Genomic DNA, 19,679 nt, shown 5'->3' with positions numbered 1-19,679 from the left:
TAATGTTATGCTCACCAAGGCGCCATTTATTTGATCAGAAATACTGTTTAAAAAAAAAAAATTTAAAATATTGTTTTTTTTGTTTGTTTTTTTGTTTTTTTTAAATGTGTAATTTATTCCTGTGATGGCAAAGCTGAATTTTCAGTAGCCTTCAGTGTCACATGATTCAGAAATCTTTCTAATATGCTGTTTGGTGCTCAGAAACATTTCTTGTTCTTAACCATGATGAAAACAGTTGTGCTACATCCTTCTTTCACTAAAATATCTTACTTAAAAAAAAAATTTGGAGCGGAAGTGTACCATAAGTATGTTAAAGAAAATTCTGTCTGGATATTATCTGTCATAATTTTTTAATCACTTAATAAATTTCAAAACAAAACAAAATGACTGTTGCACATTAACAGAAAAGAAACAACAAAATAAATGCCACAAGTCTGCGGTTCCCTCTCTCTCCCTTCCACTGTTGTCACTCTTTCTTAAGTCCCTCCGTAGCTCCTCCATGGAACTCGAGACCAGTGTGCTGTGGGGCGCTCATTTCTCCGGCCTCGCTGTGTTCTCACAGCTCTCAACCTTGCCCTGCTTGCCAAAAACATGAATAATGAGCTAGATGTTAAGATGTCTTTCTATCCTGGATTGTAGGGTGGGTGGCTACAGTATACACTGATTACATTATGAGCAGTCACAGGTGAAGCGAATATCGTTGATCATCTCCTAACAAGGCCACATATTAAGGTCTGGGTAAATTAGTAAGCAAACAATTAGTTCTTGTAATCAACATGTTAGATTCAGGAGAAATGGGCAGGAATAATGATCCGAGTGACTTTGACAAGGGCCAAATTGTAATGGCAAGGCAACTGGGTCAGAGTATCTCTGAAATGGAAAGGCTTGTGGGTTGCAGTTACACCCCTTCATGACAATTGTGTTCCCTGGCGGAAGTGGCCTCTTTCAGCTGGATAATGCACCCTACCACACTGAGTGCCAAGAGTTGAGGCTGTTGTCCTGGCCTCCAAATTTTCCAGATCTCAATCCAATTGAGCATCTGTGGGATGTGCTGGACCAACAAGTTCCACCTTGCAACCTACAGGACTTGTATGATCTGCTGCTAATGTCTTGGTGCCATATACCACAAAACGTCTTCTTGTAGAGTCCATGCCTCATCGGGTCAGCGTTGTTTTGGCAGCAACAGCATATTAGGCAGGTAGTCATAATGTTTTGGCTCATCGGTGTACGTGGAGAAATGAGTTCAACTAATTGAATGAAAATGATATGGCAGCTCAGCATATTGTTCTTCATAATAATCAGTATAAAGGATAACCCTTTTGAATGGCTTTGTGTGAGGTTCTTCAAAGACAAACACTCAGAATTATTAGCGGCTCTTAATTGTGAGCAGTAAGCAGGGAAATGTGTCTCAGCATGAGTGTAGTGTTTAGCTGACTGCAGGAACACATTCTCAGCATTGCTCTTCTTGTAACGTTCCCCTCTTTCTTTCTTTCTTTCTTTCTTTCTTTCTTTCTTTCTTTCTTTCTTTCTTTCTTTCTTTCTTTCTTTCTTTCTTTCTCTCTGTCTTTCTCTATCTCTTCCCTCATTCCTCTCCCTGTGGTTCCTTTTAACGTGCTAATGTGTGCTGAAAGAGTGTGGAAATTCATACTCTCCCAGGCATTCATTACTCCCCAGATCTTTCTTACTTAGTAATAAAAAAGAATTAGGCATTAGTTAAGAGTGTTGATATACAGTAGGTCTACGAAAATGTTCTCTCTCTAAATCCTATGCCCTTTTTTTTTCATTGAAAAGAAAAAGAGTAGCCAGAACATTTTTCTAAACTTTTATTTTTGAGTTCAATAAAGGAAGTCATTTTAGAATGAATTTAATGAGAATTATTTATATATTGTGTGTGTAATGTTTAGGTAAAAGTTTGTAATGTTTCAGTGGCTAAATCTTGATGTTTTAAATATCTGTGTATGTGTGTTTCCCAGGTGGTGGACCTGTACTGGGGCATTGATCCAGAGGAGTGGGATAGTCCGGAGCTGCAGAGACTACGGATGAAACTACTGGAAGAATGTCTGAAGACTGCAGCCGGTCCATGCTTTGTTGTGGGTATATATGACATTTCATCAAACCCTAAACCAGCAACTTTATGAGGGAACATGTTTTAAATCCCTAATACATCATCAAAAATATAGAATTGGTGGTATTTTGGGTTAAGGTTACGGAAACTACAGTTACCATGGTGAATACACAATACTAACATGGGCTGTTAATAAGACATAAGACATATGGACACTCATCCTGATGAATGAACATCATACCTGCATGCAAATCTTTCCCAGCTTAGACACAACGTACCACTTACGTAATTTATTGGTACTTTTCGTACTTTTCCTAATTGACAATGTAACTAAATGTTGCATGCCTGTAAATTTAACCGCATAACGATTTCTGCGTGAACCGGCCATAAAAATTTAGGAAAATAACATTTGTATTATCACACTGATATATAGCCTGACATCATCTCATCTGATATCTCAACAGATACTGAATCAGTCAAACACATCAATGTAGTTCAATGTAGTTCACAGTGGAATGGTAAAACGTGTTTTGTCTCAGAAGAGCAAAGTCTTTGCAGAAGAGTCAACAGCTTTCGTGCACATCTTTCAAACTCTTTCAAAAGTGTTGCATCAGAAAAATATTTGTTGCATTTGTTGTTGTTTCTTTGACTACACACTCTTGCAGGTCTTGCAGCCCACTTTTTCAAGAAACACTGCTGTATGTAAAATGAGCATTTCCTTGTATTTATTTGGGAAAATATGATCCCCAGTGCTCACAGGCTTACTGAATAATTGAGTGCACTGTTGGTTACTGTCTTTACTTCATTTGTATTCATGTTTTTAACAAAATCTTTATTCATAAACATGAATAATGTTTGGTTACTTTATATATATACAAATGTTATTGTAGCGATGGTTATGCATGTGATATTTACGGCCTTTTTAATTAAATAGTGTGATATCAAATATATAGACTTAATATCAGCCGTCGGCCACCCTGCTCTATAAGATGTCAGCAACAACTATCAAAAAATCCATATTGGTTGTCCACTAATAGTAATATGCAGTATATATGGATACATGAATAAATAGATAAAGGCAGCTTCTGTGTCCAGTGTGCCACCTTTGCAGTGTGACGACGGCTTAAGAAAGAGGAAAAACCCATAATTGATTATGCAAATATTCCAGTGGCATCATTACTGTCAGATTTTCAACATCAAACTTTCTAGTCGAATATAGGGATAGTAAAACTACGTGTAAGGCAACTCCCTTATAACCGTACAACCTCACACCTCTAAAACTACAGCACAGCACATACAATACAGTGTGCTTTAAAATCTTAGAGCGGCAGTAAAGCGGAGTTTGGGTGTGGGTATGATGTCTCTCTAGTCAGTGATAGAAGAGGGGCTGACAGATAGACCTCGTGTAACACACATATGAGAGCGAAGCACTTGAGTTCACTCGCTGGATGGAGCTCATTGTGCTTCGGTAACTCTCTCTCTCTCTCTCTCTCTCTCTCTCTCTCTCTCTCTCTCTCTCTCTCTCTCTCTCTCTCTCTCTCTCTCTCTCTCTCTCACTCACACACACACACACACACACATAGCAAAATGACTTTCAAATCTCTCAGCATGGCATGAGGAAGGATCTGGTTTAATGGCTGATGTTGCGGGAGATATGAGATCATGCAGAAGAAGTGAAGCACACACACACACACACACACACACACACACACACACACACACACACACACACACACAGTTCCAGAGCACCAGGTGGGTTACTAACAGATGAGTGGATTTATAAGGAATATATACATTCACACATGACCACACACACGTGTGTGTGTGTGTGTGTGTGTGTGTGTGTGTGTGTGCGTGTGTGTGTGTGTACAGTATGTGTGTGTTTGTGTGTGTGCTGGGGGTTCAGAATCAGTTCTCAGGTGTGGAGAGAGATTGATTTTAAATTATTAAAATGTAAATGAGCAATCTGGGCAAGAGGATTGGGATCTAATTGGAGTCAGAGAGCAATGTTTGAGGTGAGGCAGAATATGTGTGTGTGGTAAAGTTAAGTGTTAGGTGAAGTGGTGTGTAGGAGCCGCTGAGCAGGGAACACTTCTAATTGTATCCTTGCTTTCTCTCTCTCTTTGTCTCTCTTATGCACGCACACGCATGGTGTCTTACACTTTACATTAGTGATGCTCACCATGGCCTTGTTTCCACCTGGTTTTAACATGCATTTAAAATGCATTTAAAATGCATGGCCGGCTCGCCTCAGGGTGAGCTCAATTTCTCATTTGTGGTTCGCGATGAGGATGAGCTGTCGATTGCAGCATTGGAGGGTGGGCTTGCGCGTTGCGCCAGGGCTTGAAATTAAAACATTTAATTGGTAGCACTGGTGCTCCCATCTTCAAAAAGTTAGGAGCACCAGAAAAAAGTTAGGAGTACCTCTACTAAAATGTTTATATAGATATAGACTGCCAAGCATTTCATGTGCTTGGCACTCTCCCCAAGTTTCATCTAGCTCTCACACTTAAAATGTGTGAATTAGTGATTAGGATAATACGTGGCTCGGGCGGGCCATTTGTGGGTGGGTCGCGGGTGGATGAGAGATAAATAAACGTTATGTTGGAAATATATATATAAAAAAATTGTCAGGCACTAATTTGCAGACTCTCATTAAGCTACGCAGTTGCGGGGTCCACTTTTTTAAGCAGCAATGGAGGCAAAACAGATCCAAGAGAAATTTCAAAATGGAGAATTAAAAACAAAACAAAACAAAGGAAGGAAACAAAAACAATATGATTAGATGATCTGGCTGTATATGTACTAACATATTGGTGCAGCGACTCTTGAAGATATTTGGGTAACAAACCTAATGCCGGGCACACACTTAACGAATAGCTGAAACATGAACTGCACACACTTACAGACTGTTTCCAATGACTCGAGCAGATTTTAAACACCAACTGAATGCAACTCTCTCTGACTCGGCATGTCTGGGCATGATCAGTCGTAAGTATCAAATTAAATTCATAATTGGCCTTACAGTCGTTAAGTGTGTCCCCGGCTTAACATGACTTTATAAATAAAAATGTAATGATGTCCAATTTAAAAGGGAATACAATTCACAATGATGCAAGGTGCATTTGTAAAATAGTGCATTCTTCCTGGAGCTGCATGATGAGATTACTAGATCGTGGATGACACCTTTTTCTGCCCGAAACCGATCTGTTACCTCATCCATCCTCACTACCCTTGATGGCGGAGCGGCCAAAGGATTTCTGTGCAGCGGAGAACTGTTGGGCGACGTTCTTCACCGCGTCGCCGAAGAGGCCAGCCTGGAAGTTAGGGGAGTCCAAGAACCGATATTTATCGGCCTCACACATATCAGCCGCCACCACCCAGCCTGTCCAGGTCTCCAAGCAACCCTGAGACAGGCGACCCAGAGATGGAGGAGATAGCTCTTCAGGAGATGGTGACCACACCACTCCCTCCCCCAGAGGTGGGCCGGGTAGAGAATGTTCAATTTTCTTTAATTTCCACAGCTGGCCCCACAGTCAGCAGTACCCAAAATTTCAATAAAAGAGCAATTTTCCTCTGTTCTCTTCTTGCTGGTCTTACGGGTGGAGATTGCGGTCCCTACAGCCGACATGAAGATAGGGTTTTACATCCCCTTCTTAACTGTACCCAAGAAAGGCGGTGGGTTACAGCCAATCTTGGACCTGCAAGTCTTGAATCGGGCCCTTCACAAGCTTCCGTTCACAAAATGATAACGCAGAAGCGCATCTTCGGATGTGGCCGTCCCCGGTTTGTAGCGGTCGACCTGATGGATGCGTACTTTCATGTCTCGATTCTCACTCGACACAGACCGTTCCTAGCTTTGTGTTCGAGGGACGTGCATATCAGTACAAAGTCCAACCCTTCGGGCTGGCCCTGTCACCCTGCGTCTTCATGAAGGTAGCGGAGACAGTCCTTGTTCCTCTGAGAGAACGTGCAATTTCACATCGCAATCACAAGATCAGTTGTGCGATCAAAGGGACATGGTGCCCAGTCACCTAAGCCAGTTTGGGCTTCGGGTCAACTGGGAAAAGAGCAAACTTGGCCCCATGCAGAGGATCTCTTTTCTCTGTACAGAGCTGGACTCGGTCAGCCAAACAGCACACCTCACAGAGGAACATGCTCGGTCAGTGTTGAACTGTTTGAATTCGTTCAAAGGCAAGACAGCGGCCCCACTGAAACTTTTTCAGAGGCTCCTGGGGCATATGGCATCTGCAGCCGCAGTAACGCCGCTCGTATAGCTTCATATGAGGCCGCTTCAGCACTGGCTTCATGGTCGAGTCCCGAGATGAGCTTGGCATGCTGTTGTCTCCACGGATACCTCTGCCACCGGCTGGGAGGCCACGTACAACGGGCAAGCAGTTACGGGGATCTGAACATCTTAAAAACTCCTGAACACCTTAGCAGAACACCTTTCACCCTCACGCAAAATTCCATATTGCGTGGAATCGAACAACAGTATTGAAATGAACAACAGTAAATGTGACTGCACCTCTGTTTCGTCACAGTCTACATAATTTTTCATGGAAGTACTACTGAATGAACCAACCCTTGTTTCTCCTTCAGAAAAGAATCAAATGAAAAGGATAAGGAGACCAGCTACTGTACAATTTACACCCAGAATACTCTAGCAACCATACAGCTTAAACACCAACCATACCTTCTAAAACCTTTTGAACGCCTTAGCAGAACACCTTAGCAACTGCACTTCAGTGCTCGTCCATCTACCCACACCCTTCTTGCATTGTGGCAGAAAGTTTTACATGAGTGGCAAATACGTCACATTTTTAATCTAGTTTGCTTGCGTTCTTTGGATATTTTTCAATCTGCTTTATTTCCCAAACCAAACTTTCTCATTGAATTCCTGACACGCTTTCACCTTTAACCACTCTTTAATTGTCTTCTCAACCATGTATTTTCTCTCGCTCTCGTCCTTCAAGAGGTTTCTATCTATGTTTCTGTTCCACTTCACACCTCCATCTGTCTCCCACCTTCACCTACATTCAGTGCTCTAGTGTCCATTTCACCTCTCCTTTTATTCTGATTTGTGTGTCTACTGTTTCACTTAATCCTCCTCTCTGTCCTCTTCCTCTCACAATCACCCCTCTCTCTCTCTTGGTCCCTCGCTCTCTCAATCTCTTTCACTCTTAGGAAATTATTTGAAGTGTATGACCTTCATTCATGTTGGGCAGAGACTACTCTCACCTTATTAACCTTTCTCTTTTCTGCTTGAGCATTAACTGCCAGGTTCTGCTGCAGTATTCAAATCACTCCTTTTTGTCACATAATAGTGATGCACTAATAAAAGTACTTTTGCTGCAGTTTAGTTTGTTAAAACCTTTTTCAGAAAGTTCAATTAATTTCATATATTTTTTAAATATGTTATATTTCATTATACACCATTCAAAAGTTTGAGGTCAGTAAGATTGATATTCATATTTTTTGAAAAAAGTCTCTTATGCTTACCAAGGCATTATGTGATCAATAATACAGTAAAATTGTAACAGTGAAATTATTATAATTTAAAGTAAATTTTAAAATCAATAAATTAAAATTTTCTTTTTGAATATATTTTCTTTTTGAGACTTTGGGCTCTAAATGCAAATGTACAATGAAATTAATTACAATGAAAAGACATGGGAGGTCCATGTAAGTTCCCAAAAGTTGCTAAAATATTTAGGGCCCTATTTTAACGATCTGAAACGCAAGTGTCAAGCGCAAAGCGCAAGTAACTTTGTGGGCGGGTCTTGGGCGCTGTTGCTATTTTCCCGGCGGGTTAAATGACTCTTGCGCCCGGCGCAAATCTAAAAGGGGTTGGTCTGAAGTAGCTTCATTATTCATAGGTGTGGTTTGGGCGTAACGTGAAATAAACCAATCAGAGCGTCATCTCACATTCCCTTAAAGAGCAGCCGCGCTTGTTCTATATAGCGGATTCCTATTATAACGGCGGATTTGGAAGGCGCACGAGAGGAGCGGTTCACAGCTGAGGAGACCGACGTTCTCATCAGGGACGTTGGGGATGGAGAAACACACCCAAATTAACTTCGGTTAAACAGGCGTATGATAATTTTGGTAAATGTGTAAGCTATGTATGCTTTTATAATAAACTATCTATCTATCTATCTATCTATCTATCTATCTATCTATCTATCTATCTATCTATCTATCTATCTATCTATCTATCTATCTATCTATCTATCTATCTATCTATCGTAATAATGTATGATTTGCAAAAATGATAACTGCTGCGTCTGTGTGTAGATGAGAGAATTAAAGTGTATGCGCGTTGTGCACACGCTACATTGATTAAGGCCAAGCATGCGCCCTTAAAATAGCATATGAATAACATGCGCAACGCGCCACTGACTTTAAACTGTTTTTTTTTTGGCGGAATTGTTTTCTAAACCTGTAAAATAGCATGAGGGAACCTTTGCGCCGGAACACGCCTCCTCTTTGCGCTGAACCGCCCCGGGGAGCGCAAGTGTATTTCTTAGTTAACCGACATGCGTCTGTGGAGGGAAAAGTCCGCTTTGCGCGGGTGCAAAATAGGAATGATACATGCGTTGGTGTACTAAGTCAATTGCGCTGGGTGCAAGATAGGGCCCCTAATGTTCAATATCGTTCCAAAGTTTGGGATATTTTGTTGCCAGCTATTTTGACAATAATGGCTGTATGTTGAGTTATTTTCAGAGGACAGTAAATATATACTGCTATACAAGCAGCACATTGACTACTCTAAAATATATCCAAGTTTCATTTCTATAGTATTGTCCCTTGAGAAGATATCCTAAAATGTTTGCTTAAATGTGAGGGGTGTACTCACTTTTGTGAGATACTGTAGGTAAGATTTTTTTAAAATGGTTATGCTCAACCAGGCTGCATTTATGTGATCAAAAATACAGTAACATTAGTAATATTGTGAAATATTATTATAATTTAAAATAAATGTTTTCTATTTGAAAATAATAAAAAATGTAATTTATTCCTGTGATGGAAAAGCTGTATTTTCAGCAGCCATTACAGTCTTCAGCATCACATTATCCTTCAGAAATCATTCTAACATTATTTTTCTCAATGTTGAAAACAGTTGTGAGGCTTAATATTTTTGTGAAAACCCTGAAACATGTTTTGTTCAGGATTTATTTGAAATACAACTTTAACCATAAAAATGTAAAGGTCTTGGCTGACACTTATGATCAACTTGATGCATCCTGAATAAAAGTATTTATTTTCAACATTTGAACAGTGTCACAGGCTGTGTGTGTATAAACTCATGAAAACGAAGGAGAAACAGGATAAATGTCTTTAATGACAAACTCAGGAGATCAGACGGGTAAATCCAACATACATGACAAAACATCAATGAGAACGGACAGAGAATGTAGGAGAACACAGGGTATAAATACACGGAGTTCAAGAGTGTCTAATTTAGAGTGCAAGTCAATTCTATTTCAGTTGATTACATGTCTATGTCATGTACATTTTTTCTCCATCTCTGGAGTCTCCATCTTTGCTGAATGCGCTACAAAGCCACAATGTTTTCACTTTTTGATCAGCCTACAAATGGCTTATTTTAGCTGTATGTACATATTAAGTTGAAACTATGTTAAATTGAAAAATCACACTCTTCACCTTTAACTAGACCGGGCAAGATCGAGGCCACGTTTCTCAGTGGTCTAATTAAAATTAGATAAACTCGTCTCCTTTGCCAAAGAGACATGTGGGTAGTCATTCTGACTTGTGCACTTTTAGTAGTTATTGAGAAGTTTCCTAGAAACTCTGCTGGCTTTTCCCAAAGAGCACTTCATTATCTCATAAGAGAAAGAATAGAGGTCAGTTTGCAAAGAAAAAGTCTTGTCCCTTAAACCCCTTTGGATGGCCCAAAGCAGACTTGGATTCAAAGCCTGTTCCCTTTAGACCTCATGGTTTGGAGTGCAAGTACAAGAAAACCCTGACACACTTGGAGCTCTGTAAGCGTTTGATCTATATGTGGGATTTCCTCCATGAAGTTCAGTGATGTTGTCTAGTGCCATTGCATGGAAATACATGTATTTGGGTCTATTTTAGAGTCAAAATGAGGCTTTGATCAGACAGATCAGATGTGAGCGGGTTTGCGGCTGACAGTTCTAGGTTGCATGTGCTGGTGTGTCTCCAGAAAAGGTCTCTAGGCAGATTGAAATTGTTTAATTTAAATGTGACAGGCAGAGATGAGTAGAAACGAGAGAGAGTGGGAGAGGGGGGAGGGGGGGATTGAGAGAAACACTCAGATTAATATGGAAACAGACTACAGGACTGCTAAAACTTGTAACATTTAAACAGAAATTAGATTTTAAAGAACAGTCTGACTACAAACATCTACACACATTCATTTTGAGTTTGTAAGTTATTTTTAGCCTTATTATTTCAAATGTATTCACTACTGGTCAATGTTAAAATTGAACAGTATTATGTTAAAATATTATGTTAAAAGATTTCTTTTTAAAATAAATGATGTTCTTTTGAACTTTTTATTCATCAAAGAATCCTGCATGGGGGGAAATGATCACGGTTTCCACAAAAATATTAAACAGAACAACTGTTTCATTGATTTTTCATTCAATTCTGTGATTGCAGAATTACAAAATCCAGGAAGGACTGATAATAAGAAGCACCAAATCAAATATTAGAATGGTTTTTGAAGGATAATGTGACACTGAAGACCAGAGTAGTGACTGCTGAAAATTCAGCTGTGCCACCAAAGGAATAAATTACATTTTAAAATATATTCAAATAGAAAACATTTATTTTAAATGATAATAATATTTACCAATATTACTGATTTTGCTGTATTTTTGATCACTTTAGGACCTTGGACCTCCTATGTCTTTTCATTGTGATTTATTTCATTGTACATTTGCATTTATAGCCCTGAGTCTTAAAAGGAAAAACATTTTCTTTTTGAAACTGTTCATAATCTTAAACAATGAACTTGACATTCCTCAAAGATGAGTTAATCCTGAACAACACTCCCCATACTCTCCACTTCTCACATTGCTCTGAGGTTATGGTTTCTTAGAACAGTAGCAATAAGACAGACATCAAAGCTCTTGCAAGAGGAGACAGCAGCTGAAACTCACTGTCACACAGCCTGGAGCAGAGACAGAGCGAGAGAGATGGGCAGAAAGAGCCAGAAGGAATGAAAGAAGCATAAAGAGAGAACTCTAATAGAGCCGCAAAATAACATAAGAAGTAGATGATAAAAAGAAAGCGCTATACTCCTAATACAACTTCAAAGTGTCTGTTTATACTAGTGCCTGTTCATGTGCCATCAAAGTGTGGCACAGTATCAAGGGATTGTGTCTCACTGCACACGGTCCAGAGCACTCACTTCCATTGGCACTGAATGTTGAGGGGCTGCACAAAGCATATAATATCCTCTTGTTTTGACCATGCTAAAGGAAAAACACTGGCTTATCTGGAAGTAGACCGAGCAAACAATTTCAGAGGCACTAAGCAACACAGATAGCACTATAGGGTCATTTTACTCTCTCTCTCTCTCTCTCTCTCTCTCTCTCTCTCTCTCTCTCTCTCTCTCTCTCTCACACACACACACATCACCTTCTTCCCTTCAACCCATGTTTTTTTTTATATTTTATATACTGCTGTTTTCACAACCACAGATTAAAGATTGGTGGAAGAGAATCCTCACAAAAATGGATGTCCAAAATAATAAAATAACAATAATAATAAAGTTTATTACAGGTCAAAAGATTCATAGTTAGACTTGGTCATAATGCATTACTCATTTACCACATTCAATGTGACGAGATTTCATGAAATTGTGAAGCCTGAAATTGAAACCAAATGATTTTCTGACATGTTTAGAATTGCTGGAGGCTGAACAGTGCACACGTCTGAGTGAGATGATACCATGCACGGTTTCATTCTGATATTCAGGATGTGTGTGATTACATGATATTTGCACTCACACCAATCAGATGAAATCAATAATGCCTTAACAAAGTTGTTTTTAATATTTATAGTTCCCCATCTTTCAGGCACTACAACGATATGTCGACCGACAAATGGGGTATCACTTGGGAGCCCCAATCATTAGTTTTAGTTTTAGAAAAAAAAACGGCCAATGGAATTGGCAAGTGGAATTTGAATGCCGAGTCACTCCCCCATACATACAGGTATATAAGATGGCGGCACGCATCCACTCATTCAGATTTTTGCTGCGGAGCTGAGTGGCTGCACAGCGATCACTCTTCCAGTCACCAAGCAATGAGTGTGCTACGGAGATCGTTTTACGTTGCATTCTGCGGGTTTCGCCATTCTAAAAGAGCAGTACATAGATTCCCCTGGGCGCTTCAGTGTGAAGAGCAGATTTCCCTAAAAGAGCAAGCATGGTCGGCAAGTGTCTTTTTAAAGATGCCTTTCCGTACGTGTGTTTCTGGATACAGTCGTTTCCTGTCTTGATCTGACGGCCATGATCACTGTCTCACATGTCTGGTGCGAGAGCATGCTGAGGTGGCATTCGTGGATGGTTCATACCCTCACTGCAATGACTAACACTGTCGACACTACGGTCGCGACTCTTCTTCCTCTTGAAGGCTGGAGTCTCTTATGCTGATTCACAGGTTTTTTTTCTTCTTTCTGTCTATGGCCAGCAGTACCCACATTTTAAATAAAATAGCAGTTTCCTCAATCTCTGGAATATACAGGGTATGGTCTTGCAGTGAGTAACGCTATGCTTCCTCACTCCCAGCCCCCTTGATCCCCCCCTCTACATTTCCCACCAGCCAAGAGGTCGAGATTCGAGGACGCGTTGCCTCCTCACGCACCTCTGGCCATCCCTTCACAGGATCCTTGGAGCCATCCCTGCCCCTCTGTAGGTACGTCGGTTGTCACCTGACTAACGCATCCCAGCCCGTTTCACTGGCTCTTGCGGACAATCAGACTCGGCTATGCGATTCAGTTTGCATTTGAGCTGAGCTCCTGACCCCGCTAAATTCCATCAAGACTGTGCGGGACCTGCAGGCATTTTCAGTCAGCGAATTTGGGCCGGCTTCTTTTCACGTCATCCTTAGACCCCGGCCACATGCCCAAAGTTCCCACCACTCCCTTCTGTGACCAGGTGGTGAACTTGCAAGCACTGCCCCTGGAAGAGGCAGACCCAGCCCTGGCGTTGCTGTGTCCAGTTTGCGCCCTGCGTGTTTACGTGGAGCGCACGCACAGCTTCAGAAGCTCTGAACAGCTGTTTGTCTGCTTTGGAGGTCAACAGAAGGGAAGGGCTGTCTCCAAGCAGAGGTTGGCCCACTGGATGCCATCGCCTTGGCGTACCAATCCCAAGGCGAGCCGTGCCCCCTCGTAGTGAGCATCCATCCGTTACCTCCTCCTGGGCGTTGGTACGTGGTGCCTCTTTGGCAGATATCTGCAGAGCTGCAGGCTGGGCGACACCTAATACCTTTGCGAGATTCTGCAATCTCTGAGTGGAGCCGGTTTCTTCCTGTGTGTTGGGTACAAACAGGTAATGTGCGGGAAGGCTGGTGTCTCGCTTGCAGTGCCATTCCCCTCTTATCATTTGAAATGATTAACCCTGGTCTCACACTGTTCATACCTAATTAATCCTGGGTATTCAGATTTCATGATTTCATACTGTTCACTTTTAAACCCTGGGTTACCATTCTTATTTGCATATTTATGAGGCCAGTTTACAATGTCCAGTCAATGTTATTGACCTCATAATATGCAAATAAGAATGCAGCATGTACTGGCATGCAACTGCAAAAGCTTTAAGGTATTCAAAACCCAGTGTTAAAAGAGGTGAAATTCTTCAAAATTATAAGTTTGAACTCTTGATTTACCCACAGTTAAAAATGGCCTTAGTCCTGAAAAAAAAAAAGCCAGGGCTGTGCACAGTGACTTTTTTTACTCCTGCTTTTACACGTTGCTTTGATATGTTTTGATTGAGGTGTAAATACTCCCCCCCCCCCCCTCTCCCCTCTCTATTTCCCAGGGTCTCATTGGAGAGAAGTACGGCAGCATTCGGGTCCCAGGAGAGGTGGAGTCAGCCGAGTTTGAGATGATCTTGGATGCGGCGGTGGAGGCGGGACTAGACACACGGATCTTGGAGGAGTGGTACTGTCGAGATGAGAACTCGGTCCCGCCTGCCTACTACTTGAAACCGAAAGCTGAGATGCTGAAGAACTACCAGAACTCTGTAAGTAGGAAGAGCAGGAAGGTATAAATAAAAGATAATATATTTGAAGAATTAGGACTTCAGCTTTTAGAAAAAAATCATTATAATTAAAGTATAGCTGATCCCTGTTGGTGCTAAGAAAGGAACAAATAAAAATCAACCTTTTTAACCCTCTGGGGTCCTTCGTTTAACAGTCACACTTGGGACCTTCGGGTCCAAATGGACCCGGAGGGCGGGATTAATATATATATAAAAAAATCTTAATATTTTTTTTTTTACTTGTTTTTTATAATATTTTTTCTTTTCTTTTTTGGTGTTTTGAGATAATTTTATGATTTATAATTAATATTTATGCAATAATTATGACCCATTTTTTCCCATTAAATATAATAGAAATGTTTTATATATATATAATTTTTATTTTATTTTTATTAAAGATGTATTTCATTTTAGAGTCAAGCCTAGGCCTCATGAAAGCAATTTTTGAAATGAGATGGGCGCCAACTGGTGGACACACTGAGCATTTTTATCACGCAATAGCACATTTTTACCACTAGTGGATTTACAGCTCTCTGTAGAAAGGCTTGCGAATTCTAGTGATTTTTGCCTGAACAGATTTAGTCTGTTTTGCACTCTTGATGTTTTAGAGATTCACCCCTTCACTGTTGAGTCCTTTTTTTCTGCATCCTGGCTGATTTGTAGATTGTATGCACAAAAAAACTCTGTGTTTTCATATTTTTGACAATTTCCCATTCATTTCCTATGGGAGTCATTTTTGACCAAAGAGCAGAAGTGTGATGACCACTTAGCATGCTTGGATCATGACCTCAATATTTTTTGTGTGTTCACATACCTAATACCATAAAAGTCACCTAGTTTCGTAACATTCCGATGAAGCTGTGATTTTTAAAAATTCAAAACAGATTTTTGTAATCTGAATTTATTAGTGTGTATGTGTATAAAAGTGTGTTTGTGTGTGTGTGTGTGTGTGTGGATGTGTCTGTTTTGCACTCTTGATGTTTTAGAGATTCACCCCTTCACTGTTGAGTCCTTTTTTTCTGCATCCTGGCTGATTTGTAGATTGTATGCGCAAAAAAACCTCTGTGTTTTCATATTTTTGACAATTTCCCATTCATTTCCTATGGGGGTCATTTTTGACCAAAGAGCAGAAGTGTGATGACCACTTAGCATGCTTGGATCATGACCTCAATATTTTTTGTGTGTTCACATACCTAATACCATAAAAGTCACCTAGTTTCGTAACATTTCGATGAAGCTGTGATTTTTAAAAATTCAAAACAGATTTTTGTAATCTGAATTTATTAGTGTGTATGTGTATAAAAGTGTGTTTGTGTGTGTGTGTGTGTGTGTGGATGTGTCTGTTTTGCACTCTTGATGTTTTATAGATTCACCCCTTCACTGTTGTGTGCTTTTTTTCTGGATCGTGGCTGATTTGTAGATTGTACGCACAAAAAAACTCTGTATTGTCACATTTTTGCCAATTTCCCATTCATTTCCTATGGCGGGTCCATTTGGACCCGAAGGTCCTGAGTGTGACTATTTTTTTTACAACCACTTAGACTATTCAAATCCTGTCCCCAATTTTTTTGGGTGTTCATATACCAAGTACCAACAAAGTCACCAAATTTCGGATCATTCCGATGAAGCTATGATTTTTTAAAAATTTTTATTTAAACGCTTCGGGTCCATTTGGACCCGAAGGACCCCAGAGGGTGAGTTAGCACAATACAAATGGAGAGGAAATATTTTTGATTGATAATTTTTTCGTACAATATCTTGGTTAACAGAGTTGAATGATGGAAAATGATTGAATGATTCCTCTGTACACCATCGTTAAAAATGTTGTGGTCTGTAAGCTTTTTAAAGTTTTTTTTAAAGAAGTATCTTATGCTCACCAAGGCTGCATTTATTTTATTTAATCAAAAATACAGTACATTTAATAATATTCTGAAATAGTATTACAATTTAAATAAATATTCTAAAATGTAATTTATTCCTGTAATGGCAAAGCTGAATTTCCAACAGCCATTACTCCACTCTTCAGTCACATGACCCTTCAGAAATCATTCTAATATTTCTTCTTATCGTTACAGTTGAAAAAGTTTAGAGGAGGTCAAGACCTCTGAGGTGAGAGAGGTTAAAGTATTATTTGCTTTTTGGTTGTCCCAAGTGTAAGGTAAACTGTACAAGGGGATAAACTGCAATTGTTACATTAAATAGCTATTTCTACCTGATCTTACCCTTAAATTTTGTTTTGTTTGTGTATATTTGGTTGATTCAGTAATGTTAAATCACATTTTATTTTTTATTATTTGAATAAAATCTATTAATTTAGATCTTACTATGTAAGGGGAAACAACAAGTCAATTTAGTTCAAAGGGGAATTATTAATTAATTTATAGGGAGTTTTGAAAGAATCACCTATTTTACGGCCGAGCAAATGACTCGTCCAGCGGTCATTTGAATAGGCTGTAACTATCAACTCTGCAGCCGATTTAAATATCTCAACTATAGTGAAACCACCATTTATTAGCATGGTAACATAGATCAGCAGTTTAAGACATTAAATTCGTAAGCACATAACACAAGAACACTTCTCTTTAAAATACAAACAAGACTTTCTTCTAACACACAAAACTAATAACTAACACAACACACGCGCACACACATTCATACGAGTTACAGAAAGAAAGAATGTAAGGAAATAATGAGTTTTAAGGATGAGATGGTGAAATCTCAAGTTTATAGCAATATATGCTCTTTGTAAAACCTGACCTGAACTAACCATCAATCATTAATTTAAACCTTCTATCGTTTCTTAGGCAGGGTTATTAAATTGTATATCAATGCACTAGTTCAGTTATAGTCTGGAGGCTACTTGCTTTTGTCTTTGCGTTCCTTGGGGATTCTCTTTGTCTGTGTCCTTTGCTTGAAAAGGGGGTTTCCCGGGTTCGTTCATTGGCTGGCGGTTTCGTCGTGTCTGGATTGATTGTGTTGGCGGATGGACGGAAAGTCTTTGAAGTTGGAAGCGGGCTTTGCTGTTGAATCGTTGACCGAAACTTTGCAGCAAAACTTAACTTAGAACTGAGACTCTCAACGGAAAAAAAAAGAAACTAAGTAAGAAAAAAAAGTGCGACGAGAGTAGATAGATGGCTTGAATGAAAACTGTTAACCCATGTTCTTCTGATCTTGATCTGCCTCTTTTCTACAAGGCTACTCTAATCGTCTTATTGTCTTTGTTTGTGTCCTAAGATTTTAAACTCAAATGGCTGTCCAGCCTCTCAGGTGAGTTCTGACCAATTAGACACTGGCTACGTTTACATGCAACCAAATAATCCATTAGTAATCGTATTGACGGCTCAATTGAACTGAAAAGCCCTTAGTCACCTTAATCGATCCGATTGAGCTCGATCCGAAATAAATTTAGATCGGATTGATCATTCTAAAATTCTCCTTTCACTCAGCGTCTGTGAAGTAGAGCAGGACAATGTCCCACCAGTCCTTGTTCTTTCGGATTTTCATTCACAGACAACTGGTTTTTGGCGTGGGGAGGGGCATTTTTACTGCGTGATATAAGCAGCACGGCAAAACGGTTCATAAGCTCATTGTCTCCAAATTATGAGCAGAGACCGATATTAAGTTTAAAACAAGTAAATAACCAATGTAGGAGAATAGTTATTATGCGCAAAAAACTTGGGTGTCAAAAAATCTATTCCGATTTGAAGCTTTTGACATATAAACGTGCACATCAACCCGATCACTTTATTTAGTGTTCATGTAAACACTACGTTCAATCGGAATGAATTCAGTCCGATTTAAACAAAAGGTGTGCATGTAAACATAGCCACTGTCTTTAGTTGAGAGGTGGCTATTTCTTCTCCTTGCATCATAAATTACACCTTATCTGTGGTCTCTTACCTTCGCATTCTAAACAGAGAGTACAGAGAGTAAAGTTTAGCTATGATTTCTTATAATGATACAATATATTTTACACAAATTTCAATCAAGCCATCTTCTGAATTATGAGCATACAATCATACTAATAGGAAACAAGAAACACTTTCAGTCAACCATCCAATAGTTCTAACAACTGCATGACTTATATGTGATCTAAGCATAATAGTCACATTATAGGTTATAGACATGATATAGAATTATTAAATGTAAATGTACACTGTAAATGTCAGTGGCTGACTGGTGCTGTTTTTGTTTTATATGGAGAGCTGTAGAAATGGTAGGCCCAAGAGAGAACACTGTTCACCGCTTATAGAGTTTATTAGCTTCATAAATTTATTTTGCCTTTCATTAAACCTTACCAAGGCCTGTCTCTTCCTTTCTTATACACACTCAAACTTTGTTTCAGTCACATTGGTTGCAGCAAGGAGAGTTGAGAGGCAGGATCTAATTCAGCAGTCCCTTTATTTAACAATATAAACAAAAATACCAGAAACACAGGAGCACTGGATAAACGCCGGAGAAGAAGATACAGTCCAGCAACTTAACACTGAAGTGAGAACGAACATGTATAAACAAAAAATTAGGGCTATATATACACAGAGTTAGCTAATTAGCTGGAACAGAAACAAGTGTGTAACTAATCAGAAACCATGGAAACAGACAAGAAAAGGTAACACAGACAAACAGGAACAGAACAGAACCAAACCAGAACACAATGGATGCATCTGAAATCTTATACTTCCCTATAGTAGGTGAAAACGAAAAGAAGTATGTCCGAATTCACAGTACTATAAAAGAGTAGGCAAAAAGTACCCGGATGACCTACTACTTACATCGAGATTCTGAAGTGTGCATATGATGGACACTTGAATATCCCATGAGGCCATGGGAGAGGATTGAAGCATGAAGTGACGCAAATGATGCCTGTAGGTGACGTGATAATTACAGCATGGCGAATGTAGTACATCCGACATTCATTCTACACACACTCATACTATATAGAATGTATTTTTTAAAATAAGTACCAACTCAAGAATGTGCGATTTCGGACGCAGTCAATGAACCAAACATACTCCTCCTGACAGTTTCACTTTCTATCACACACACACACACACACACACACACACACAGAGAGAGAGAGAGAGAGAGAGAGAGAGAGAGAGAGAGAGAGAGAGAGAGAGAGAGAGAGAGAGAGAGAGAGAGAGAGAGAGAGAGAGAGAGAGAGAGAGAGAGGGGAGAGAGAGAGAGAGAGGGGAGATCATGTAGTGTGTGTATAAATAAGGTTGCAACGCAGAGTGGCTGCAAATTGAGAAAGCGTCTGTGAAGCTGAGGGTCTCTGTTGGACTAAAATGAGAAAAACAGCAGGGACTGAGGATCTACCTGCACTCAGCAAAAACACCCACTGACCCACTGAGA

The 19,679-nt window shown here is 39.7% G+C and overlaps 1 protein-coding gene across 2 annotated transcripts in view; it reads left to right on the top strand.

The window, feature by feature from the left end:
- nwd2 (NACHT and WD repeat domain containing 2) overlaps positions 1-19,679 on the top strand; it is a 73,203-nt gene that overhangs the window by 39,067 nt on the left and 14,457 nt on the right. For both annotated transcript variants that reach the window (XM_079867303.1, XM_079867302.1), the window contains exons 4-5: positions 1,974-2,090; positions 14,103-14,306. In XM_079867303.1, coding sequence (XP_079723429.1) covers positions 1,974-2,090; positions 14,103-14,306 — 321 coding nt within the window. The remainder of the gene's footprint in view (positions 1-1,973; positions 2,091-14,102; positions 14,307-19,679) is intronic.

The sequence above is a fragment of the Squalius cephalus genome (assembly GCF_949319135.1).
Source record: "Squalius cephalus genome assembly, chromosome: 3".
NCBI classification, from domain to species: domain Eukaryota; kingdom Metazoa; phylum Chordata; class Actinopteri; order Cypriniformes; family Leuciscidae; genus Squalius; species Squalius cephalus.
This window is presented reverse-complemented; position numbering and strand designations above follow the sequence as displayed.